This window comes from Equus caballus, chromosome 15 (assembly GCF_041296265.1).
Source record: "Equus caballus isolate H_3958 breed thoroughbred chromosome 15, TB-T2T, whole genome shotgun sequence".
NCBI classification, from domain to species: domain Eukaryota; kingdom Metazoa; phylum Chordata; class Mammalia; order Perissodactyla; family Equidae; genus Equus; species Equus caballus.
This window is the reverse complement of record NC_091698.1, coordinates 93,777,750-93,803,956: the sequence shown is the minus strand read 5'-3', so window position 1 is coordinate 93,803,956 and position 26,207 is coordinate 93,777,750. Positions and strand designations below refer to the sequence as shown.

Genomic DNA, 26,207 nt, shown 5'->3' with positions numbered 1-26,207 from the left:
GTAACAAATACAATTAAGAATTGCTACATATCATATGCTCTACCCTCCTGTGGAGATTTATAATGAATAAAAAATTCTGTTAGTAAAAATAATAAGTAAATAAAATAATCTGTTTAACTTTGTTTTACAAGTACTTGAAAATTGAGGGTTTTTTTCATGGAGCACCAATTAACATCTCCCAGAATGTATTTCAGAAAACTTGCTAAAGGCAATAGTATGACACAGACATTGTCAGATATAAGTCAGAGAAAGATGAGTGTCAGCTGTGCAGAGAATGGGTTAGGGGAGGAAGGGAGTAAAGGCTGAGTGATCTTCTAAGGAAGAGATAATGAGGCTTGGAGTAAACAAAGCAAATGAACCAGGGAGAAGTTGATAGATTTTTTTTTTTTTAAAGATTTTATTTTTTCCTTTTTCTCCCCAAAGCCCCCAGGTACATAGTTGTGTATTCTTCGTTGTGGGTTCTTCTAGTTGTGGCATGTGGGACGCTGCCTCAGCGTGGTTTGACGAGCAGTGCCATGTCCGCGCCCAGGATTCGAACCAACGAAACACTGGGCCGCCTGCGGCGGAGCGCGCGAACTTAACCACTCGGCCACGGGGCCAGCCCCCAGAAGTTGATAGATTTTGAGAGCACTTTCGGAAGAATATTTGTTAGATCTTAATGATCAGCTGGAAGAGTGGGGCTAAAGAAGAAGGAACAGTCACTCCCATGAGTTTGGCTTGAGTCTAAAAACATTGTGAAAATAAATACCCAAGGTGGTATCTGGACCTTTCCAAAACTACTTTCTGCCCATCTTATGTGATATTCAGAAGATCCAGGACAAAGAAAAGTGCTTTTTCCAGCTACCTAGCAACTTTATTTTTAGAACGAACATATTATCTTTGATAAACAGAGTTCTAGAGACAAAGTTCAACCAACTAAGAAAGTTTAGAGATCCAGGATACATGGCTGTGGACTGTTAGAGCAACTCTCCCAGATTGCTATCCAAGGTGCTGAATCGGTTTAGTTTTTGGAAACTGCTTCTGTTGCCCTTCTGCCTCTGCCTCAACCTCAGTTCTCTGATGGAGTATCAGCCTCGTCCCAGACAGAGCAAGATTTCATTTACTAGAATGCCTGCCCTTGCCAGGACTAGCTGACTCTGACTTTTGATCAAGATAACAGCCTGATTTCTCAGCTGGACTCCTGGCAGATCAGCTGCAAGCTGAAGCTCACTATGTCCACAGAGGTTAAAAATATCCTGACAGGTAGGTAAATATTTCCTCCAGAATAAAATTGACCAGCCAAGGGAACAGATAATTTGTTACTGTGGATGGCTGTGAGCTACAGAAATTAATTATCAGGGTTTCATTTCAGCACACTCAGGCTTCAGGACCCTAACGTTTCCCCTTTGCAGGTGACTTCTATTGGCCACTGGCCTATATTGAGCTCATACTTGCCCTGTAAGGGATACATTGTCTGCCCTCAGAATCTTAAAATCTACTGGAAAAAAGAAATGCATAATTTAAAGTACTGTGCAGTGGTCTATATTTAGCATCAACTAAATTAAATGCATTAGAGATCAAGAAGAGAGAGGATCACCATGGACTGGAGTAGTTAGGGAAAGCTTCATGGAGGAGATGGAGTATGCCCTGGGCCTTGATGCACAGGTAGACTTCAGACAGACAGAAAGGAAGAAGGTGTGTATTAATGACAGCATCATCGGAGTGGAAATGCCCATGTCACATTTTGAAGACAGTAAACACTCACCTGGTTCAACTTAAAGTCCCCTATCCTTCCATCCTCCCCACCTACATTCACATGTAACACCAACACCTTTATACCCTCCCCATAGTGACTGAATTATTTCTTTCATACAAAAGGAAGAAAAGTCCTTTGAAACATATTGACATTTGGAAGAAAATAATTTTATAGTCTTTCCCAAGTGTTGCTGATATTTTCTAGGTACATACTTCTTCCAGGTGTAAGGAGCCTTTTAAAACTACTGGTGCTCTAGTCACAACATTGAAGACCTTAGCTCTTGGGTAGCTTATGAACGATGAATAAAATATAGTTCCTGACTTGAAGCAAAGTCTGTCATGGTGCTAACAAGGACAATTTAAAAATGAAGAGAAAGTGCAGGCAGAGAGAAGGAGGAATCTGGAAATATGCCATTTGATAGGAAAAATTGGAATATTTCATAGAGAAAAGACTTTCTTGAGTCAGTTTACAGGAACTTCCAGCATAAAAGACTGTAAACTAAATTCTGGGGCTTAACTAAATTCCTACTTACCACAATTTCAAAGGGCATTTTGATGGAGGCATTTTGCAGAAGGTATTTTCAGAACATCCATCTCTAACACTTCCAGCATTTCTAGACTTGGTGTAAGAGAAAACAGGCAAGAGAAGAGCTAGAATAGTAAAAATACAGTCCCAGGAACTTGATGTGACCAGGGAAGAAAAGCTCCCTCCTTTGGAGTTAGACTTTTGAGCTTAAGCAGACCAAATGGTTAAGACCTCTCATTATTTAGTGTGTAAGAGGTACCACAAAGGTGTGATCAGCAGGGGTGTTTTACTAATAGAGATCAAGATTGTGGCACTGGATAGATTAATGTACTTAAGGAATATGAACAATCTAAATACATTAGTCAATATTATTTAGTATTATTTAATTAGTCAATTTGTGATGACTAAACATGCTGCAGACCTTTCAAACAGCAAATGCCTAGAAATTCTATCTACTCATAACCCAAAGCATGAAATCAGGTGTAAGAGAGATTGCAGATAATTACCAGGTTTCAAGAATGTGCCCAGCTGAACTCCTCATCCCCATCCTTCCAAGAAAACCCTGATCAATAATTATCTTTCTGGCTGGTATGAAGGGTATTCAATTCCTCACTAGCTGTATTCCTCTTGACAATCACTACTCATTTTTTCCTGCCTTTTGACCCTCAAAACTCATTTAATTAGGGTCTCTTTCTCTCTCTCTAGGCCTCTCCCCTCCTTTCCTTCCAGCTTGTGTCCACTTACAATTTGTCCTTGTGTCAATTTACAGAAAATTTCCCATTTCTATTCATTTCTCTTTGTATTTTGTATAGCGCATCATGGAAGGTCTCTCTTAGGGACTCTGACCCATTAAGAACACACACAATTAGGTCTCAGGTGATCAGCTTAGGAGGTGCAGGCATTAAAAGTAATGCTCTAGAACAGTTCCAACGTTCAATAGTTAAGAGAATTGCTTAAGTTGCCTGAAAAATGTACTTACATGGAATAGGTTATTTGCTGATTTTGCCAAATTCATAAAGTGCTACTGCACTCAAAGAAAGATTGAAAGAGCCTTTATTAGGGTTTCTTAGCCTCCTTGGACAAGTAGGTCTCATGCATTTCTAGATTACAATCGTGTCTCTGTTCATTTTATGCCTTTTTTATAATGAAGGGTCTTTGCTGAAATGAAGAAGATATGCCTGGTACCAAGAGCGGTCCATTTTGAGTATTTCATGTTGTCTATGAAGAAACTGAGGCTGAGGGAGGTGAAGGGTGGATGGTATGATTTCTTAGTCCCCAAAACAGATGTTTAGCAAATGTCTATGATTAGCATGTATCAATGATTATATGCTTATCATCCATTCAACCTGGAACATCATGTAAAGTAGCAGTGTGTTTTTAAATATATGTACCAAACTTTAATTTTCATTTCACACTCAAAACTTCTGTACAAAAAGAGGCAAAGCAGGCAAAAAAATTACAATAACTTTAGCAAACAACATATGACAACTTTAAAACAGCTTTGTGTATGCAACAGTCTTTATGGATGGAGTGGGGGAAATGGGCCTCTAAAGGTTTTGTCTCTTAAGTTAAAATTCCAATGTTTATTATTAACATCTAGAAAAATTCACAGCTGTCTAGGATACAAGATTGAATGAGAAGTCTCTGAATTCTACTGGACAATTGGATCCCAAGATTGAGTAGGTTTCATTTTTCTTTTAAGGAAATACAAAATTATTTTTACTTAAATGTGATGATGTATCAAAAACTTCAGTTTACCACTAATATCTTGATATAATGGTGATGACTAGAAACAAACATTGACGAAGCGTGATGTCAACTAATGGTTAAAAGATAGTATCCAAGACTTTCTTTCTGGTTGTCAATTAATACTCCAGCCCTAATGGGTCACCACAATCCAAAACATTTGTTGCCACTTGTTTTTTTTTTTATTACAATTACTTGTGGCACATGAAAGCTTTCTGAGAACAATGTTATAATGCCAAAATAGCAGTGCATCTGAGAAATGTAACTTTCACCCTGTTGCTTGCCCCAAAATAAATATCTGAGTAAAGGAAAACACGGTTTATTTGGAAACTATGAGACATCGGCGTCGAAAATGAAATATAGTTAACATTGACATGGATACTTTCGCTGGCACTTTCCCCTAAACCACTCATGGGTCTTGGACACATGTGCATGCAGCACAAAAAACATGATTGTTCAAGGACTCCTGATGCCTGGAGGACAATCTGTTAAAAGAATTTGTCTCCCACAATAGTTCTGGAGTGGACCCAAGGTCCATCACCTGTTCGTGATCACAGACATTCAGTTAACCTGTCCTCCTGATAGTCGCAGGCCCTGGGCTTTTGGGAATCCATGTAGCGGTGAGTCTTGGCTTTGAGACAAGATGGCCTGCCTAAATTAAGGCAGGCTTGCAGCCCCTCCCATATGTTTGGTCCCATTTGATAGAAAGTCTAGTGAAAAATTATAAATGTGCTCAACTACTTACTCTGCAAGTCCTTTCCTCTCTCCAAAACTTAATCTCCTCATCTGATAAAGGAGGAAAAATGGACCCAATGATGATAAACACTGAGTGCCTCTACATTTCTAGTCTTGACAGTTGTTGCCCAAGGATAACATGTGGCTGCCAAATAGAAGAATATTTCATAAGCTGGATATTTAATGAATTTGTTCACTCAGTATTATCCCATTTTCTGGCTTCCCTTGGGATTGCAGTATCCCTAGGTTTCAAAAGATCTTGAAGGCCGTAGAGTACATTTCTATTCTGATGAGAGAACTCCCATCCAAGCAGCTGTACTTGTTCAGCTTGAAAAGCTGTAAGGAAAGGGGTCTTTCCTCTCTCTGTTGACTGACGTTTAGATAGAGACCAGGGAATCTGTTCTGCCACTCGACTGGATTTCTTTGCTAAAAATAAAATAAAATGAGAGTATATCTACCTTTTTCTTGGAGGACTCAAGGGAATGCCAGCTGGCCACTAATGTCCAGAAAGCAATAGTGTGACAGCTCATTCCTTGGGACATTGTGAATGACACCAAACCCTCATGTACCCAGATCCACCTTCTGGACTTATCATTCACTGGGCAACTCTTCCTTTCTACCAGAAATAGGTAAGCAATTATATAGGCCAGACTGGGGATTTATTTAAAAGTGTCCAGCCTTATCGTATGCATAGGCCACGTGGTGAAAAAGAAAGAGCATGGAGTCAGGAGTGAGGCACCCTGCGTTCTAGTCCGACATGGGGGTGACCCTGTTTGACTCCATCCTCTGTCTCATTTTTCCATTGGAGAGCAGAATAGAAGACTTAAAAGATTCCATTCTAAGCTCTGATCTGCAGACAGAATGACTCTAGGCCTTGTCACACTGTTAATCATCAAGATAAGGTGGGGGGATGCTTACTGGACTCTACTTACTAAGGAAAAACATCAGACTCAGTTATTTTAACGGCTCTTAGCCTTGTAGGGCTCTTGGAGATTGTCTGTTTTAATTGCCCATTTTACAGATGGGGAAGGTGAGACACAGAGAGCTTCAGTGAATCCCCCAAGATCACGCTGTGAATCATTAATAGGGCTAGGACCAAATCCAGGTACTCATACCAGAGTTTTACACACTGCAAAAAGCAGTGGGGTTGGAGAGGAGCTGCCTTTTAAATACCAAGTAACCAGAAAATGTAGATGCTTTTCCCACTCCAAATTCTCCCAGTTTTCTGGTAACTCACAAAGTGGTCTAGACCTCCGTTGCCACATGAATAGTCCACAGAGGACAAGGCTCCTATTAGGAGAGACTGTGTGTCCAGCACTCCACAAACAACTGGAATGTCAGCAAACTTACCCACAAGTTCAAAGGCAGAGCTCCATTTCCCCGGCCCTGTGGACAGAGGGTTGAAGCAGAGAGCTGACTGTCCTGTTGCCTGGGTGCCCTTCCTCCCAACCTGTCCCCCGCTTCCAAGACAAGCACCTTCATCAGCCCGGCTACACAGCACATCTATCTATTCTTGCTTCTCTCCCATGAATTGAGTCAAACACAGGCGATTTTCCTCTTGTGAAACTGAAAGGGAACTTTAGAGGGATACAAACCCAGACAGAAAGGGAATATGCTGATGAATAAAATCCGTGCAAAGAGGAGAGTTGCACGTGTGGTTTGCAGTCTGAGGAAAGAGAGGGGGTGTGCTGAATTCACAACACTTTCGTGGATTCCTCTCTCCCTCTATCAGGATAACAGTTGTGTTTCTTGCAGCTGAGCTGACACAGGAAATCAAATACTTCGTGTTTCTATAACTATACTGCCCAGAGAGATTACACACCTAGAATTAAAACACTACCACAAACTATTGGGAATTTCTGATTGTTACAGGTCTAGTTAAAGGACTCCAGTGGCAAAGATCAAAGTCTCCAAATCCTGCCTTTGGAGAAGGGGGTTTTGTTTTAGACACCAAGGTAAGGCTCTCAAGTCAATTTATGCTCTGCTGGGTTGAGTCAGTCAGGATACAAATTAAGGTCCATATATTTCAGTGACAAGAAGGAAACGGTTATGTAAATACACAAGTATTAACATCAATCTGTATTAAATTATGTAAACATATACATCTTCTGAGGTCAGTACATAGATCCTCTTCTTTGAGCAGAGTTTTACTGAAGCATTGCTCGAATCTGTTTGGAAGTTGATTCATCATTCAAGTGCTTTGTAGTGAACCTGGATGAAGAGATAACGATAGAGTTCAGTGTGCAAACAGTACTCAAGGCTTCGATAAGGGCTCACCAGCCCATCTTTACCTTGGGAGACACAGTCACTGTTTATAAATCAAACTTGGGCCTGGTTATTTAGACAAAGAGCCACACTTCAATGCCCAGAGTATTCTCAAACAGATTTAATATTTGATTCTTCTTTCCAAAGGAATTTTATCTTATGGTTATTAAACAAGTAGATCTTTTATCTAATCAAATAATTGCACAGAGGAGATATAAGCCATCTCATTTTCCAGGGAGGTAGACTTCACATGATTGAGTGCAGAATCTTGGCCATCTAGGCAACCCCTGCTGAGCCACAAATTTCAAAATGCAGGTTTGCATAGCAACATTAGCCAAAACTGAAACGTTTATGGTTTTCTACTTTTGCGGTAAGGCTTATCCTCATTGCCACCACAAGGGGGCAGAAGAGCAGGTAAACAAACCAAGAAAAGTGATGCAATCGGCAACCTCACATTAAACTGGTGTAGATAAGAGTTGATGAAAAGGAAGGAAAAGAGAATTAACATGAAATAAAATCTTGCCCATGTCCTAGGCATGCCATGTAAGTCTACGTTTCACTCACACTAACTCTTTGCAGGAGGGGTTTTTGCCTCCATTTTACAGATGAGAAAACTGAGATTCAGAGAAGTTAAACGGCCCATTCCAGATCACAAATACGACAATGCACGATTTATGAACAACGTGTGATTTCTGATTTGGACCCAAGTCTGGCTGCCTCAAAAGCCTGTTCTCTTTCACTTCATCCCAGTGCCTGCAGGAGACACAAATGCTAACGCTCAGATGGGACTCGCAGCCTACCACAGAGCCCTACTCTCAAGGTCTCGTTTCATTGAATAAAGCTGGAAAGTGCAAGAAATCCAGAAGCTAAGGTCTTACTGAATATGGAAAGCCAGCCTTCTGTGAAATGGGCTCAAATGGAGAAAACCTTGGTTGAGCCACAGAATCTGGAAGGCTGCTATATTAATGCTCTATCTGTTCTGAAGAATGATGACTTAGTAGTTGCACAAAGCAGCACCAGCCTCAGTGTCTAGTTTATTCCTTCCATGTGCGTCTCAGCTGCTTCATTTATTAAAAGGGGATGACAGATCAGCTTCACCTCTCTGACTTGGGATGAGTAAATGAGACAATGTGACTGGGAGTGGAAAATAAAACATGAGTGTTGCACAGAGGAAAAGGATTACTGATCCATTCTACTTATAGTTATTGAACACCTACTGCATGCATGACGTTGAGTGGAACTGAGGGAAATCAAATAAGACAGCAGGGACCACAAGCCTTCCAGGTTGCCATCCAGTACTGGAATGACATACACAGTAATGTGATTCAACAATTGATATAAATGTGTCACAGCTTAAACATAAGAATCCCTTCCCTGAAGTGGCTTAAGCACATGTATCGTTGGGAGAGAGGGTACTGGGCGTTGGTAGCTGAGAGGAGCTGTAACAAGAACAGCTGGGCAAATACTTGGGCATCCAGACAGTGTGGAGCAGGGTTCTCAATTCTGGCAGCTGCACATGTGAACACCCAGGGAGCCTCAGAACAAACAAACACAGAACAGATGCGTGAGCCCCACCCCAGGGATTCTAATTCATTTGATCCAAGTTGGAGCCTGAGCATAATTACATTCAAAAGCAACCCACATTAATTCTCACGTGCAGCCAGGTTTGGAACCACCAGTGAAGAGGGAAGTGAGACTTGGGAAGTTGCTTCTTCTGACAAGCCTCCACTAACCACAAAGCAGTGTGGCGGGGAGTTAGGCCCGTGACCTGGTGGTCACATAGACTGGGGTTCAGGTCTTAGCTTGGCCATCTGCTGTGTGATTTTTGACAAGTTACTTGACTTCTCTAAATCTCAGCTTCTTCCATCTATAAAAAGGAAATGATAAAAATGGTGCTGACCTCAACAAGTTGTTGGGAAGATTAAATGTGTTAAGACATGCAGAAGGTTAAGCCTGGCACTCTAGTCCTTGGTCCCGACCTCAACAAGTTGTTGGGAAGATTAAATGTGTTAAGACATGCAGAAGGTTAAGCATGGCACTCTAGTCCTTGGTCCCTAACAGCATCTAAATTTGCAACCGATCTGAAGGGTTGGCTGTCCAATGGGAGTCTACCCCAGGGTTGAGGCTCACCTGAGGGCATTCAGCAGCCCCTCCACACTGTCCGGGGCCTGTTCCTTCAAAACTTTTATACAGCCTTTCATCTAGGAGGAAAAAGTACATTTGTTAATATCCTAGAAAGTCTGTCCATAATAATATCTGTCCATGATAACCCCTGTCCACAATAATATCACATTATTTTTGCCCACAGAAATCAAACACAGAAATGACCAACAGAACTTCCTAACCCCTCAGGCCAGTGAGCTGCTCCTCTTGGCTTCTACAAGGTTCTGTATCAGTTTTCATACTAAACTGCAATTGAACATTTCATGTGCCTGGCATTTGGGGACAAAGACTTGAGGTTTGGATCTTGCCTTGGACTCCGGAGCCAAGTGTGGGGATTTCCCTCCAGTCAGTGCTCAGTTGAGATTGACTACATGAATTACAAACCTGATCATTTGGTGCCATCCTTCTGCCCAGAATGCTGTTCCTCCTTCAGATGTTTGACTGGCAAACTCTTAACTATCTGTTCAGGACCCAGCTGAAGATCACTGACACCAGGCAGCCTCTTCTGACCTCATTCCCTTCATTAGGTAGAAGTAAACACCACCTCTTTGCTTTCCCTATAGTACACTGGCATTTAACAGAGAACCATGGAGATCTTGTACCCAGATTAATTTGTCTCCCTCAGTAGACCAGAAGAGGATTGGTAAAGGACAGTGGTTAGGAATGTGAACCACATGGAGCTTGCCTGGGTTTCATCCATGCTTGCATGTTTAGCATCTTCATGAACCTAGGCAGGTTTCTTAGCTTTTTGTGCCCTTAGAATATAATTTATTCATAATCTGGGAAGTGTATGAAAGCTAAATTCATATAGATCATATTATAGTATGCATATCCTGGAATTTTTTTTGGCAAAGGAAGAAATTTTCTGCAAAGAATACCATCACTCATTTTAAACTCAGATGTTCATGCCCTGTATTAGATTTGGGTATACTAATGGCCTCTTTTATAGTGGTCATTTATAAATATTTTCTGTGGGTATACTTCTGATATGTTGAAAGTTTTTTCTAAAAGGTCTGATAAAACTTGATACATTGATGGAGGCAGCCAGAAACACAGAGTTGAGAATCATTTGGGGCTGATGTAGAGGCTCACAAAGAAAGAATGTCCTGGTCAATCAGAGATGTCTGTCATGGGTGCAGGATAGGATCAAGTCTAGGGATGCAGAGATTGGGTCCCTCTCTCGATAGAGTTCATAGTCTAGTAGGAGAAGAGAGATTAACGGCTCATTATCATAGTGTGATATGTGTTCCTTAAAAAAATGCCAAAGGAGCAATGGGAACATAGATTAGAAAACAGATGGAAGAGCAGTGGGTACTCTCTGGGAACTTCCAGTTCTATTTCAGGCTGCTTAAAGCCTTGGGTGTGAATAACGAGATGCAGTCAGGGATGTAGTCAAGGCCAGATCCACTGTGAGTCTAATAGTATGTTAGGGAGTTGGGGGCCTTTGCCTGTAGAAAACACCCTTGACAGATGTTAAACAATTTAGCAACATGGTTAATATGGAAAAGGATCAGAGGAAGCAAGACTGGAGACAGGAGGACCAGTGAGAGCCCTGAGGGTGTGGAATGTGGAAACAGCAGTGGGCACGGAGAAGCAGGGAGAGATGGGGTGATTAATCTGAGATCCAGTACATAGGACTAGGTGACTGATAAGATGGGCATGAAGAAGAGGGAAGATGACAATTCCTAGGTTCTGAGGGACAACTCCAGGTTTCTGGCTTAGAGGCTGGATTGGAGGGAGGTGAAATACCTATGAGAGGAACCCAGGAGGAAGAACAGATTTATGAGGAAAGGAGTGCCTTTGATTTGAGGTCGGCTATGTCTCAGGTGTCCAGAGGAGGTGGGTTCTGGAATTCCGAGTGAGGTTTTGGCTGGGGACTGGGGTTAAGGAGCGATTCCTTATTGAATCATTCCATCTAATTCTAAGGAAATCATTGAAAATGCCATCTCACTCCAGGTCACCTTTCCTGGCACCCAAGAACAGCCTCTATTCTCTAAATGACACATACCTGCCCCTTGGGCCTCGGTGACTCTGCTCTGATGATTCCCTCTGCCTGGAGGACTTCTCATTCTCTCTGTCCATTTGGTAAAATCCTACCCCTTCTTCAAGGTCCACCTCAAACCTCATCCTCTGTCTCTGCCTCTGAGCAGAATGAGTTTCTCCCTCATCTGGGTTTCTAGAGCTCACTGTGCATCTATTTTGCACTCCAGGCACATTGTTTGTAAGTGCATAAAACAGAACCTCTTCCAGGGCATCACAAGGAAATATTTGTTTTTTCACAGTTGATGCTGATTCCCTAAGGATTTATAAACTCAATGCAGGTAATTAATTACTGGCTTAGGAGCAGCCTGATATCTGGAAGAAGACCTTTTATGTCATCAAAGAAAACGGTCCATCCAATACATGTTGTGTTTGGTAAACCCAAAACTTTCTTAGAGATGCATGCAAACTTCAGTATGAACAAACCTTTCTTAGTGAGACCTACATGAACAAATACACTTCATCAAGACTATGTGTGGTTAGATTTAACATTATATAATGTTTACGATCTCAACAGAAAGACTCAGTAAATGACAAACAAGGACAAGCTTTTTAAAGGTTAGGGCTATAAGACATAATTGTATACAGTGTATTTTCAATTGTTGACTCTGTGACAAGTTAACAAATGGCTATGGTAAATGAGAATGTCCTATGAGTACCAGGTAATAAATACTTTATCATATTCAAATGATATTCATGGAATTATTAATAAAGTTATTTATACTCAATCTATAGTATAAAAAGGTTAAAGTCTCACAAAGAATACAGTAAAAATATTTATTGGTATGAAAAAATTTCCATAATATACTGTTACGCAAATTAAATACGTTTAAAAATAGCCATTATAGCAGGGTGCTAATTTGTTAAGCACATATACACACATACACACAAATATCTATATGAAAAGAAGGGATATATGTATGCTGACATATTGATAGTGGTCATCTGTCTACGGTGAGGTTACTACAGATACATTTAATTTTCTGTATTTTGATTTCCTGTATTTTCCAAAAGTTTTTATACTAAATACTTATTTACCTGGTAAGCAGAAACAATTTCATTAAAAATAATGAAGACTCTATGAAGAACCAGGACTAGCTGTGCTAGGAAGCCAGAACCTCAAAATGAGTAATCCAAGTTGCATTTTTAACTGATAGATTTTCTTACATTCTTCAGACTCGTGGCCCCTCTGGGCACGTAGACTTTCTGTCTGCACAGTACTAGAGCATCAAAGATGCTGTTCTGGGCAGATGAATGAGCACAGAGTGTGCCGCCCAAACTTAGCCACGTCAGGATGTTAGGACCAAGAGGTCCTATTCTGTACTTAACAGGCTTTAAATCTATAATTAATAAGACAAGAAATAACAAGTGTTGGAGAGGATGTGGAGCAAAAGGAACTCTCATACACTACTGGTGGGAATGTAAACTGGTGCAGCCACTATGGAAAAAAGTATGGAGATTCCTCGAAAAATTAAGAATAGAAATACCATATGTCCCAGCTATTCCACTGCTGAGTATTTATCCAAAGAATATGAAAACACGAATGCATAAAGATACATACACCCCTCTGTTCACTGCAGCATTATACACGATAGCCAAGATTTAGAAACAACCTAAGTGCCCATTAATGGATGAAAGGATAAAGAAGATGTGGTATATATGGAATACTACTCACTTATAAAAAAAGATGAAATCTTGCAACAACATGGATGGACCTTGAGGGTATTATTCTAAGTGAAATAGTCAGATGGAGCAGTCAAATACTGTATGATCTCACTCATAAGTAGAAGATAAAACAACAACAATGACAACACATAGAGATTAGATTGCTGGTAAGAGGGGAAGGGGGGAGGAATGAGAGTGAAAGGGGTGACAAGGCACATATGTATGGTGACAGATAACTAGTCTTTGAATCATGAACATGATGTAGTCTACACAGAAATAGAAATATAATGATGTACACCTGAGATTTATATAATGTTATAAACCAATGTTACCTCAATAAAAAAATAAACAAACAATGAAAAAAAGGCTTTAGATTAACATATGGTGTACACTATTGGGTGGTGTTGCAGGCAAAGGCTGGATCGAGAGGAGGTGTGCTTTATTTTGCAATTAGCAGGAAATCACTTGTACTCCCAAATCATTTGTTTTCCAATTATATTCATTCATTCAGCAAAAACTCTATGGAGCATGTATCGAACGCCACATTCTATGTGCCAAGTACAGTGCTAGGCAGTACAGTGCCAACAGACATTAGAGTACAGATCACGGTCTCTAGCCTTGTCAACAAACTCGGAGTCTGTGAGGGAGTCAGAAAATCCAAAATGGTAAGTGCTCAGGGGCCAGAAGAGAAAGAAGGCTCTGATCCATGCAGGGCACAGAAGATGTGCTGCTGGATGAGGTGACATTTGAGGAGCATCTTAAAGGAATCCACCCATCACAGAAGAGGGAGGGCACTCTGGGCAGGGAAAAGGGCTCAAGCACATTCCAGTGACAACAAAAGCCATGGGAGTCAGGTGGAGCAACTGGCAGGGGCGGGAGGAGAGGAAGCTGAAATGCCATTTGGAATTTGACCACGGTGTCTTGTTATCCAGTATCTCCCAACGCTTTCCACATTAAGACACATATAACATATAAAAAAATATATTTATATGGTACACTGGGTAAACTGAAGGGGCAGCTTGAAGCTAAGTGTCTGTTGACCTGCTTGGCTCTACAGGTTGAGGTGATCAGCAACCTCGTGGTCCTGCTATGATTTTGAGGTTGCATGTTTTGTTGGATGTATGTAAAAAAGATCTGACTTCCTGTTATGAGGAGAGCTGCCATGATGGGGCTTGCCTCTTGGAGAGATCACACTTAGTAGAGGATGGAGGAAAGAGAGGCAGAGGGGCAAGGTCTGTCTGGCAACATTCACAAACTCTTATTTGGAAAGCGCATTTTGTAACTATTCTTACGTCAATCTTGGATGTCTTGCAGAAAGCTCCCATAGGGTGGACATGGTCGTAGAGGATGATGACCCCCACCATCACCCTCATGCAGAACATCAGCGTTTCTTCACTTGTAAACCTACTCCTGTACTCCCTGGAAGAGAGAAGAAATGGCAGTGGCGTTACTTCCTTGCCAGAGCACGTTCATTTCTGGCTCCACATCTGGCTACCTTAGACGCCTCTAATCCTCTCTTGAGAACAATCCCAGACCTGCAACAACCAGGTTAATATGTTCTTAAAGAAACCCATGATGATAATTCTCCTTGAATCTATCCAACCAGCAATTCAGTGTGAAAATAAGGTAAATTAGAGGGCAGTAAATTCTTTTCTCTTCTGTCCTTCAATAGGCCAGCTCATCACGTACATCACTCCCCCACCCATCAATCTTGAATATTTTATAGCAGGTCCCTCTGGCTGTCCAAGATTATAGAGAATAATGGCTTCATTATGGAAAAAAGAATCAGGCTCATTTCCACAAGAGCAGCTATCATTTCCCCAGTCAGAGTAACTTCTTTTGTTAAGACACAGGCTGCAGCCTGAATTGGATTGGCAAAGATACCTAAAAGAAATTATGTACCATTCACTGGGCTGAGAGTATTTGTGGAGTTTCAATTTCGTTCACTTACATTGACAGGGTCCCCAGTGATTCAGATAATTCAGGGCAATTCTACAGACTTTCTTAACATCTATTTCATTAGGAATTGGCCCCACAATGAAGATTATCACTATTTGTGTCTTGGAATAAATCTTAGCTTTGGTATAAGTGAAATATTTGAAATTAAGGTCATCTTACATTTGAAAAGACCGCCAAATTTTATCAGGCACTCTTGACAAATTTAGCCCTCCCAAACACTCTGCAAAGTTGGTGGCATTATGGGGACTTCATCGGATGAGGAAACCAAGGGCCAAGGCAGGTCAGACCACTTGCCTATTGGCACAGAAGGGGCTATAGACATAAGGAAAACCCTGACTTCTGAGTGTGGATTTCCTCATTACCATGCTACCTCATCCTCAACAACTTCAACTAATTTTTACATCTAGCAACTAGTGTAAGTACAAAGAAACTGCTGAGAGAGAGAGAGAGAGAGATGTCCACTATCACTCTTGCAACAGCCTTACCCCTTCTACTCTTGGTTCTAAAACTTCTCCCAAATCTTTTCTCCAATATATTGATAATAATACTCAGTCATTTAGCCCAATCTTCCATTTTGTCTTTCCACATCTTCTACAGCATCTTTGATTTGAGTCTTGATTCTGCCACCTAACAAGCTAAGCAACCTTTGGGAAGGTTAACCAGTCTGTTAACCTTCGGAACCTCAGTTTCTCCAGCTACAAAATGGGGATAAATATACCTATCACCTAGAGCTCTTTATGAAATTAATTCAGACAATATACATGTAAATTTGAATGCCCTGACCCAAATAGTAGATGTTATCATTGTCATTATCATCATCATATTAACAATCATCATCATTATCATACTCATATTAAGATGAGTTCGCCGCTGTCTAGGCGAACTCTTGACCATGAGTACATCTCTGATTTAACTTACGGAGTTTCCAGCATGACTTTACAAACACTTGTCATTGTACTGAGGCAGTCTGTGGTGTTCTCTATTGGCAGAGTTTTGTTCTAAATGGGAGACACAAATATATGTTAGCTTTGCTAGCAGCTTTTACATGCAACTAAGAAAAAAACACTTTGTTGTTCAACTTAACTTACTTCGGAGACAAAGTGCATTGTGGCATTGCTAAGGGTTTTCAGCATTGGCGTGGCTTCTGCATAGAAGAGGGACATTCGATTGGCCATCTCATTATTGACTTCATTCTCAATGTCTAGCTGATGAAAATAAGAAGAAAAGACGCAGTTGATAAAGAGATGGTCAGAATCCCCAAACTCCGGAAATTGAATTACAAAGACTCTGTCTTCTCCCTGTGTCCTCCTCAGATGCAGAAATCAAAAGAGATATGGAGGATGGGTATATAGACCCAGGAGACCCAGGGACTCACATGCATGTTGTTGATGCGATTACGACTTATTGTCCTTCTGTAGTAGCTGAAGTCATTCTGAATAGCGGGGTTCCTCATCTGAAATTCAGAAGGAGGAAAGGTCACTTCCAGCATTAGATGAGGGATAGGCGTTAGGAGACTAGACAGTAGATTTTGTAAATACCAGACTTCTCTTTGTTACACAAAAGGCAAAGCAACTTCTGGTTAAAAATAAGTACTCAGAGCTTCATTCTTTTAAAATATGCCCTGGTTTTGCTATAGGCTAGATTTCAGGCAAAGTGTATCCGTTCTCAATGAGGAACAGAGACTTGAAAAGATTTTCTCTTATTGTATTTTGGCAGATCTTAAATCACTTTTATCACAAGGAATGCAAATGCTCACCACAATATGCATCTCTGCAGGGAAGGAGTGACATCTTACTCATCTCCTTATTCTCCCACTTATAGCATTAGCAGAGTACATGCACACAGTAGGTACCCAGTTCAAGTTTGTTAAATTGTCAAAGCATATGCGGCCTAACCTTCAGCTCATCGAATCGAAGGGTAAAATGTAGAATTTCCGCAAACTCCTTTGCCAGGGCTTGCTCCCGCTCCAGGTGTTGGGTTGGCGTGTAGGGTGGACAGGTCAGAGATTCTAATAAACTCTGAAGAGCTTTTTCTGAAAGTCAAAGGGATAAAAATATATTTGAGGTGACCCATAGAGATCCTTCAAAAAGCACAATTCTTAGAACCAGTTGACATTCTCAGAGATAACTTTCTTGGGTCTTTCTTCTCTACTGTCTTTCCCCATAACTGTGTGAGATATGCTGCTTATGGCTGAGGAAAAGACAGAGCCCTTCATGGCCAAACAAGCTAGCTCCACTGCAGAAGGCCCCCAGGGGCACACAGTTTTGTAAATGTCCTCCAAAGCTCAGCTGGAACCTCACATGCTCGGTAGTCCCAATTCTTAACCCTGTTAGAAAACCACTTTTATCACAAGGAATGCAAATGCTCACCACAATATGCGTCTCTGCAGGGAAGGAGTGACATATACACGTTTTTGGATCAAGTGCATGAGAAAGCCATTCATGATCCAGGATGAGATGAGGCAGTTGTGAACACACGGGTTAGATAACCTGTTTTGCAGGGGAAGACTTCTGGGCCCATTCTAGCTCTTCTCTGCATCTATACTCTAACCTAATCCCAAGAATATTTTTCTACAAACCCACTGCTATACCTACCTCCATTATTGTCCTTGAAACAGTCTCATTACTCCCTCTTGTCTGTTTCTAAACATTCCCTCCCGCTTTTCCTTCAATATATTCCTAATAGCACTGAGTCATTTAACCAACCCTCTAGAACAGGGGTTGGCAAACTATGGCCCACTGTCAATTTTTGCAAGTAAATTTTTACTAAAACATAGCTACACTCATTCCTTTATGTATTGACTAAAGCTACTACTGTGCTATAACGGCAGAGTTGAGTAGTTGCAACAAAGACAGGGTGGCCCACAAGCCTAAAATATTTATTATCTGGCTCTTAATAGAAAAGTTTGCCAGCACCTGCTCTATGGTCCTTAAATGTCTTTCACAGCATCTTTACAAGGGCATCTCTAGCCTTTTCCATCTATGGAAATGCACTGTCTTCTGAGGCAGCTAGTTCTACCTTGACCTGCTCTGTCAAATGGATCTTTTTCCTTCTGTTGAGCTTAAACTTAGCTCCTCAGGATTCTGGTTCATTGGGTTTGGACATACACTTTGAGGAAACAGAGAAGTTAATCTCTCTTCAACTCGAGAGTCTTCAGAAGAGCTCTCTTCTTGAAAAACTGGTTCAGTTCATTCAACTACTCCCTTTGGGTCTCAGCTTCAAGTTTTCTTAACACCATGGTTATTACGCTCCTAAAGTATTTCAATTTCTCTATTTCGCTTAAAATGTGGCATCCATTAATGGCAAAAGTAGAGTAGAACATTACTACCCCCTTCATCATTCCAGATATATTATATTAACTAATGAAACCTCAGATGGCTTTACTGATGGGAGGAATGGTTATATCATCATGGTGCATACACTGAGCCTACTGTCAACCAGACTGGACTTTACTCTTGCTTCTACAAAGTCACCTTATACCTGTACAGGGTTTTTTTGTTTGTTTGTTTTTATCTTTCTAAAGCTTAAGGACAGCACGTTATGTTTGTTTTTCTTGTATTTTACTGTATTACATTTCTCACATGACTCTAGCCAACCAAGTTATTTTTGGGTTAGCAGGTAACCTGTGTCTTCCAGCTTCTCTATCTCTCAGAAATGTGCTCAGACCACAGCAAAACTGTTAAGAGTCGGACTTAAAAGACCAAAGTGACACCCACCATTAGAGACACCTTAACTGTGCCAATAACTTCAGGAGAAGAGACTTTAAGTGGATTGAAAGAAATGAAAATGTTAGGTGTTGTTGTCCATGAATGCCTCTTATAAGACACCCTGGATGGATGTAGGACATTTTCCAATGCACTGAGCTCTTCCCGCTACTTTCTCAAATGCCATAATGGAACTTGATACGCAGGACACGAAAACTGTAAACACATACTCACCTAACCTTATTGAAAACTCATAAAATCTTTTTAGCCTCACGACCAGAGGACACACTGCATTCCAAGCTTTTTCTTGAAGTTGAATATCATTGGGATTTTGAATTGCCTACAAAAACATGATAGAATTGTTTAAAAAAATAAGCTCCACATCAAAATGCCGTAAGATTGAGAAAGGATTTTAGTTAAAAAAATGCAATTTCTGATGTACTTTGCTAATGTGTATTTCTTAAACTGACATCAGTTCGTCGGACTGTCCTCCAACATGCTCAATTAGAATGGAGATTGTAGTACTTGAACATAATGCAAAGGACTCTACAATTAGATCCCGTGTCATCTTACTTGTTTCTCTTATCTTAAATGAAAAAAAAATGCACATCTAATTGGAAGCAATTCAGCCCTCCTCCCCCACCATTTGATTCTTCTAAAGCAGAGCCAGGGCTCATTAGGAAGCACAGATTCTGAGGATATTTTCTTGTCTCTCTAATGTATATTACATTCTTGCCAGTCTGCGATGTTACCTAAATTACCAATGGTGACCCCTAAGTACAAAAACAACTTCTCAATAGGCTACTACTTTGTTAGAAATGCTGTTTTGTTGATTTCAGCAGCTTGAGGATTTTGATATTAACGGTGTTTTATTGAGAAGGACGATGGTAGTGGCAGCAGGGTGTGTGCGTGTGCGCATGTGCGTATGTGTTGATACTTCCACAAAACTAGACTATTTCAAATAAAAGGAGTGTGAAGTTTCTTGCCTTTAAGGCATTAAGTCTCAAAAGCCACACTGACAGTTCCTTTTTTGTTTTGCTTTTCATGCATTTATTTTTTCAGTCTCATAAGTCATTTCAAGATGGCAGACCTGCAGGCTACTTAAAGCAAAATAGTTTATGGCTGTTATTTGTGATACTGGCGGAACCTGCCAAAATTATTACAAAATGTTGGAAAGTTCAGTAAACCCAGATCTCATGACTCATATTCCAACTGTTGTTCATACTTTATATGTACGTTTCCCTTAAATGAAGTAATATACTGACAAATTATTTTTAAATGTGAGTCCTGTGATATCAAATATACGTCTGTGGAGAGAATGGCTAATGTTTTACATGGTCTACAGCACTGCATGCTCAGATTAATGTATTAGGATAAAAACGGTAATCCATATATTTATTTAAAGACACGTTACCCTCCTCGTTCTTCCTACTACTCTAGGAAATAATACTAGGGCTATTACTTAATCTTGCTGTGTGCGTGCATGTGTGGGTTTCCCTTCTCATCCAAGGGTGTTGTTAGCTCAGTATTATCATTGGCATACGTCTCGGATCTCTGGCCCCGCGCCCTTGTAAGCCTGTAGGTCTGCGAGGATGCTCTCGGAATCCTGGAGGACGGCGCTGATCTGGTTCCATATTTCCCTCTCTCCTTCTGTGGGCTGGGCATCTAAGAAGAAGGGAAACCAAAAGACACAGAGGGTTTGTGTTTACGAGCAGCTTGGGAAGAGGATTGGCATTCAGTTCTACCTGCTAGACAAAGCTATTTTATTCCTGCAGGTTTAGTATTTACTTTTTAACACGCTAAGCTGCTAGGAAGTGAAAACTAACACAACTTTTGCCCATTAATCGGTTCACACAGTCACCAACTTTTCTACACACATTAAACCAAGCATGTTGGGATCACTGTAGGAAATCCTTTACTTATTTGTGTAGAACATATTTTTTGCACACCTACTATGTGCCAAGTTGATGTACTGGGTGATAGAAGAAATAAACATTGTCTTTTTGAGTCCACTTTTAACAGGAGAAGCTACTGTATATTTCTGTTATGACTGAAAATCTGTGAATCTGAGTATAGAAAAACCATCCCCCTTAAATTTCCATATTTAAAAAAGCTTAAAATATTAGGTAATTAACTAGCCATGACAGAGATGTATCTTTCTGGAACACAATGATATATAGAAGTCATTGTGACTTCTCTTTGAACATGAACTCAAGAAGTGCAGGGAGTCCATTTAAAAACACCTGTACTGCTCATCTTTGGTCTTGACTGTGAATGTTACGCACAAAAATAAGTGACACATTTAAGCTTACATAAATGAAGAATGTATCCTAACAGTCTCAGAAGCATCCCCTTAGCTCCTGGGTGAATTCCCACTTGATTACATTCCTATAGCCCATATAGGAATGTTCTTGTTCCCAGGAGCATTTCAGGGCAGTTGGTGGGTGGAAGTTGAGTGGTGGTAAGGAGTGGGCTTTATTTGTCTCACAATACCTGTACAATAGGCTACTTGCCTGGGCTGGTAAGAAGGCTAGTCTCCATCTAAAACAAAGGCACTGCTAACGGAGAAAGGGAGTATATATCACCTCTTCAAAATCTGCTTTCAAAAATCCAAGTCCAAAGGTACTGCATTCTCTCAGCAGACCTCACTAGTGAAAGGGTAGGCTAGAGTTATGCCTGGTTTAACACTTCCCAGATCAAATTCCAGTTTTGACTAACCTTGGTAGGAGCACAAAAGATTGATCCTGTGAAAAGTAGTAATCCATTAGTTTTACTCTGGGGTAGAAAAGACAGAATTCAAAAGATAGGTGATACCCAAGTGAGGCACTGACCATGCTGACTGGCCTTCAGAGATACTGAGCATCAGAGGAGGGATTGGGCCAGACTTAACTGCTCCTGCTTCAGTGACCTACACCAATCCAAGGCCAGACCCTTGAGAAATGATGCCCATGGGGACTTTTAGACCATTTTATTTCCCAGTCCTGCTAAGACCAAAGAAATGAGTAGAGTTACCTGGGAAATGAAGGGTAAAATTCATCAGCGTATGGTAATTCTCTTTAGAAAAAAATCATAGGCCCTCACAGATCATCCAGAAACTTTGCAAACTATACCTTCTAGGAATGAGATGGATTTCAACTAAGGAAGGATGACGGACTATAGTTCATGTGCACCAGGGTTCAGAGAAGGAAAAGATGAGTGTGGTCTGGGATGAGTGGAAATCACTTAACACAGGGATGGGACTTGAGCTGGGCAGATGGAAGGCGGAGGGGGTGCATCCATGAAGGGCATGCAGAAGGCTTGGCAGCTGGTGAAGGCAAGGCTGGGCCTGGAGGAGGAAAGGGACCCGCCAGGTTAGAGGACAGAATTGAGCCTGGGAAGAAAAGGGGAAAAAGAAACCCCTCCTTTTCTACACTTCTACTGTTTCTCACAAACACTTGGTAAGTTTTTTCAGGTACAATGTTATTCACAATATTAACCACTTTATTTTTCATATTTTCCTGTTTACTCAAACTTTTCTCAAAGCAATATGGGTATCTTAAACAGAAACCTAAAACCTCACAAGCTAGGAAGCCTGTAATCGAGGAAAGCATTTCAATGGAACAGAATTCCAGGGTAATGCTGGCAATTTCCGAGTAAGAAGAAAGTCAAGGAAGAGAATATATGACAAACATGCAAAGAAAAGATCCTAGAAAACAAAGAAAAATAAAAAACTCATTCACTCAAATCCTTTCGCCCTTTGATGAACGTACTGAAAAATCACAAACTAAACAAAGAGAGTTTCCTAGAGAGAGATATATTTAAAGAGGAGGAAAAGAAAAAGAGCCTGTGACCAAGATTCTGAGGGGTAAGTCTGTTTGAATATAATATAAAGTCGTATGCGAAGAAGAAGGCACCAGAAAAGGGAAGCCCCCTAACCTTGGCTGTCACAGGGCTCCACCTTAGCAAGTCACCACTTGATAAGTTTTAGACAAAACAGAATTACAGCTAAGTGGGCTAGAAGAGGAGTGCTGGAAAAACAAACCCAAAAACTCATCCTTTTGATGATTATGTAAACACAAAAGGAGAAAGATTTCAAAGTCAGTTTTTAAAAATAGAGGTCTTCCTTAAGTGCTTTAAAAATAAGATAGTTTCCGATAGACTGGACTAAAAGTGGTACAGGCCATAGATAGGCGAGCGTCTCTCTCCACCCCAGGTGAAGTGACACTTTCTGATACAAATCAACACTGACATTTATGTGACCACAGAGTTGGACGAGTAACGTGGGGGTGGTGTCACTTCTTTCCCAGAGGCGGTCGAGTTGGGGGCTGTGGTGAATAGCTTCTATCACACAGTAACTTTCTCCTGGCAACTGGAAGGATCTGTGAAACAAGACCCTCAGTCCCGAGCCTCCGTCCCTGGGAAAATGTATCTTTTGGCAGATATCCTAGTGTCTTTGAAATGTTTCTCTTGTGGCCCCAGCTAGCAGGGGTAGGGTGGGAGAAATTCAATCCATCGTTCCTTCTTTCATCCCGACTTAGAAATGTGTTGGCTCATTTTCTTCCATAATTTGTTAGTCTTATTATATACACTATTTTTTCCTCCTTCTTCCATCATGGAACTGAAGTCACCTCTCCTTCTAGCTAATGGTTAAGCCTTTGGTGCTGGCAGCATGGTGACTGCCTTCTGGGCCAGGGAGCTGTGAGATTCTCAGGAGACTCAAATCACTGGTACCATCAACTTCCAAGGTGGAGAGTGCTGCCTGGGAGAAGCCCACATCTGCCTGTTTCTTTTTTCTTTTTTTTTTTTTCTTTTTTTTTAAAGATTTTATTTTTTCCTTTTTCTCCCCAAAGCCCCCCGGTACATAGTTGTGTATTCTTCGCTGTGGGTTCTTCTAGTTGTGGCATGTGGGACGCCGCCTCAGCGTGGTCTGATGAGCAGTGCCATGTCCGCGCCCAGGATTCGAACCAACGAAACACTGGGCCGCCTGCAGCGGAGCGCGCGAACTTAACCACTCGGCCACGGGGCCAGCCCCGCCTGTTTCTTTTTTCAAATGGGAAAATGACTGTGTAACCCTAAGTGACATCTGGCATTGGCCCATATGTTTATGGAAGTTCATGATTCATCCTACTTTGACCTCTCAGCTAAATGATCACACAGTCAGGACTAATTAATGGGAATCTAATCCATTAGATTGTAGGACTCTGGCCTTGTTTATTTCATTTACATTCTATCTCCAGGACCTAGCACAGTGCCTGGCATATAGTAGATGCTCAAGAAAAATTTGCTGACTCAATAGTTGAGTGAATGACTTAAATGTATTTCTCACACTATGTTTTGTGATAGTTTTTCTGCTTGTCTTTGAATTCTGAGATTTTTGGAGACAGGGTCTGTATTCTTGTCCTCAGTGGCCCCATATGCTTTACCCAATGGAGACATTCAATAGATATGTCATGAATCAATAAAGAAATGAAGAAACCGACCAGGTTGTGAAGAATGTGAGTGTTGGGAAGCAGCAAAAGAAATGAAGATCCTATTACTTCCAGAGCCTCTCCTCTGTCTCTTCTCCCTAAACGGCTTTTATACTGTTACATCTCTCACCATGAAGATATATGCATTTGGCTACAATCAAACTGGCTATCCACACCTTCATTAACACTTGTTTAAATCACCCATCATTTACCTATGGTCTCAATGTCTCCTCAGTGTAGCTAACACACTAATAAGATATTTGTTGAGTGAAAAATTGCACTTATGTTTAGCATCCCGATCCTAAAGCTCTTATTTTGGTGTCTGGAATATTCCTTAAGAGGCTTTGGGGTCTATACTTTTGGTATTCTCTGTATTAAGATTCAGTTGGTAGCCATGTTTTTAATATTTATTGTGCCTTCAGATGTCAAGGAGAGTGATCTTGAAAAAAGACCTTGAAGAATTAATGATTGAAAAGGTTACTATATTTATCAGCAACTTCCTAAAACATTTGCTGAGTGAACAGAAACTCTGAATTATGGGTTTTGTTTTTCTATTTTTAACACAAAGATTGAACTTTAGTCAAAGGTCCACACACACATATGCACACCAATAATATTACTGATGGAAATAGGTCCTTAGCTCCAGTAGTAGCGAGAGAATTCTTTGGTATCAGTGAATTCTTCTAAGAATCTCATTCTAAACTTCCAATCATCACCAATTATTTCATCAAAATGGAGGAGAATGGTTACATAAAGCTGGTCTGATTCTGTCTAACAATGAAGCTGTTAAAAAAAAAAATCCCTGTGATTTACACAGGCAATTTCAGAAACCAACACTTCTAGGAGCCCTGGAATGAGCCTATGGAGGCCATTCCCTGGGCAATGATTTAAACCCTGTTCTGGACTTGCGACTGTGGAAAACATGAAAATGTATCATATGCACTGTGACACTGAATACATACAACTCTTGTCGAGAACTTGCTGAATTCCAAGTGCCTAGAATTTTTTGATGGAAAAAATTCCCTCTTATCAATTAAGATAGTTAAACAGCAATCATTTTGTTTACAGGGAATCTATTCATCCTCCTTTGGCTCAAGTTGTTAGTGCCAGTGGGTATTCACTGTCAGCATTTTGATGTCAGCAGGTCAGGTAGAGGTTTCACTGTGAAGGACTACGGTATTTACTGAAAACAGAATGCTTGGCATTCCACGGTGGATGGAGAGGAAGGTGGCTATGTGCTTTGTTGTTAGGAGGGAACATCTTCGTGGACATCCCCCAGGGCACGACAACAGGGCTCAAACCAGAGCAGGGCTGTCAAATCAAAGTGTTCTTATCTTTGTAAATCAGCCGAGGACCCACTCTGTCTTCACAAGCATCAGGAGTACACATACCTTCTCCTAACAACCTATTTAGGACTGTATGGAAAATCCGACAGGAAATCAAACAATCAACCAAAGACAATGTGAGTAGAAGACACGATTTATTTGGGGCTGTCTTTGGCTTTGAAGGAAGCCCTGGCATTTCCTCAATAGGATATATTCCTATCTGCACCCTCCCAGCTGCGGTATAAACACTGAAGAAAGGTACACCAAAAAGGATTTGCCAAAGCCATAGATTAAATCTATAGCTCTTCTTCCCCACCCACTTCCTCCCTTCTCCATCCTTCTCCCCTTCAGGATAAACTAAGAAACATAAATATCTACTATTAACATTTGGGGATGTAAAATGGTAATGATTTATAGCAGAATCCTAACTGCTTACAGAAACAACATAAAATTGCAATGGTCCATTGGAAAATGTAAGTGTGACTGGGCTGACATATTTATTTGTACAGGAATATTAGTCATCCTATGCCAGAGCCCAGAACGCTTTCCCATGGAACAATCAGATGAGAGACCGCAAAGAGCAGGGAGGGTAAAAGTACTTGAAGGCTTGTCTACTTCACTCACATGCAGTGGGGTCCCTCTGATGTCATGAGGGGAAGGATGGAGTTTTTGGAAACCCAGGTCCTACTGCCACTTTTGACACTGACTGGATATTAGACCTCAGGGCAAACCAATTAATCTCTCTGGGCCTCAGACTAATTCTTGGTGAAAGGAGGGAAGCTAACAAGAGCCCTGTCTCCTCTCTGTATGGTCCTGTGGGGACTATGACCTGTAGGATTATAACGATGTTGACACAGATGAAAAGCACTTAAAAAGCAAAAGTGCTAGAAATTTAAGG

The 26,207-nt window shown here is 40.9% G+C and overlaps 1 protein-coding gene across 12 annotated transcripts in view; it reads right to left on the bottom strand.

The window, feature by feature from the left end:
* Positions 1-3,634: 3,634 nt before the first annotated feature.
* Positions 3,635-26,207, bottom strand: part of CYRIA (CYFIP related Rac1 interactor A) — a 102,504-nt gene continuing 79,931 nt past the window's right edge. For all 12 annotated transcript variants that reach the window (XM_023619492.2, XM_070236630.1, XM_070236629.1 and 9 more), the window contains 9 exons: positions 20,081-20,202; positions 18,772-18,877; positions 16,729-16,865; positions 16,209-16,286; positions 15,922-16,038; positions 15,752-15,831; positions 14,167-14,293; positions 9,137-9,207; positions 3,635-6,952 (listed from right to left, as the gene is read on the bottom strand). In XM_023619492.2, the coding sequence (XP_023475260.1) occupies positions 6,889-6,952; positions 9,137-9,207; positions 14,167-14,293; positions 15,752-15,831; positions 15,922-16,038; positions 16,209-16,286; positions 16,729-16,865; positions 18,772-18,877; positions 20,081-20,202 (902 nt within the window). In that variant the 3' untranslated portion in view covers positions 3,635-6,888. The remainder of the gene's footprint in view (positions 6,953-9,136; positions 9,208-14,166; positions 14,294-15,751; positions 15,832-15,921; positions 16,039-16,208; positions 16,287-16,728; positions 16,866-18,771; positions 18,878-20,080; positions 20,203-26,207) is intronic.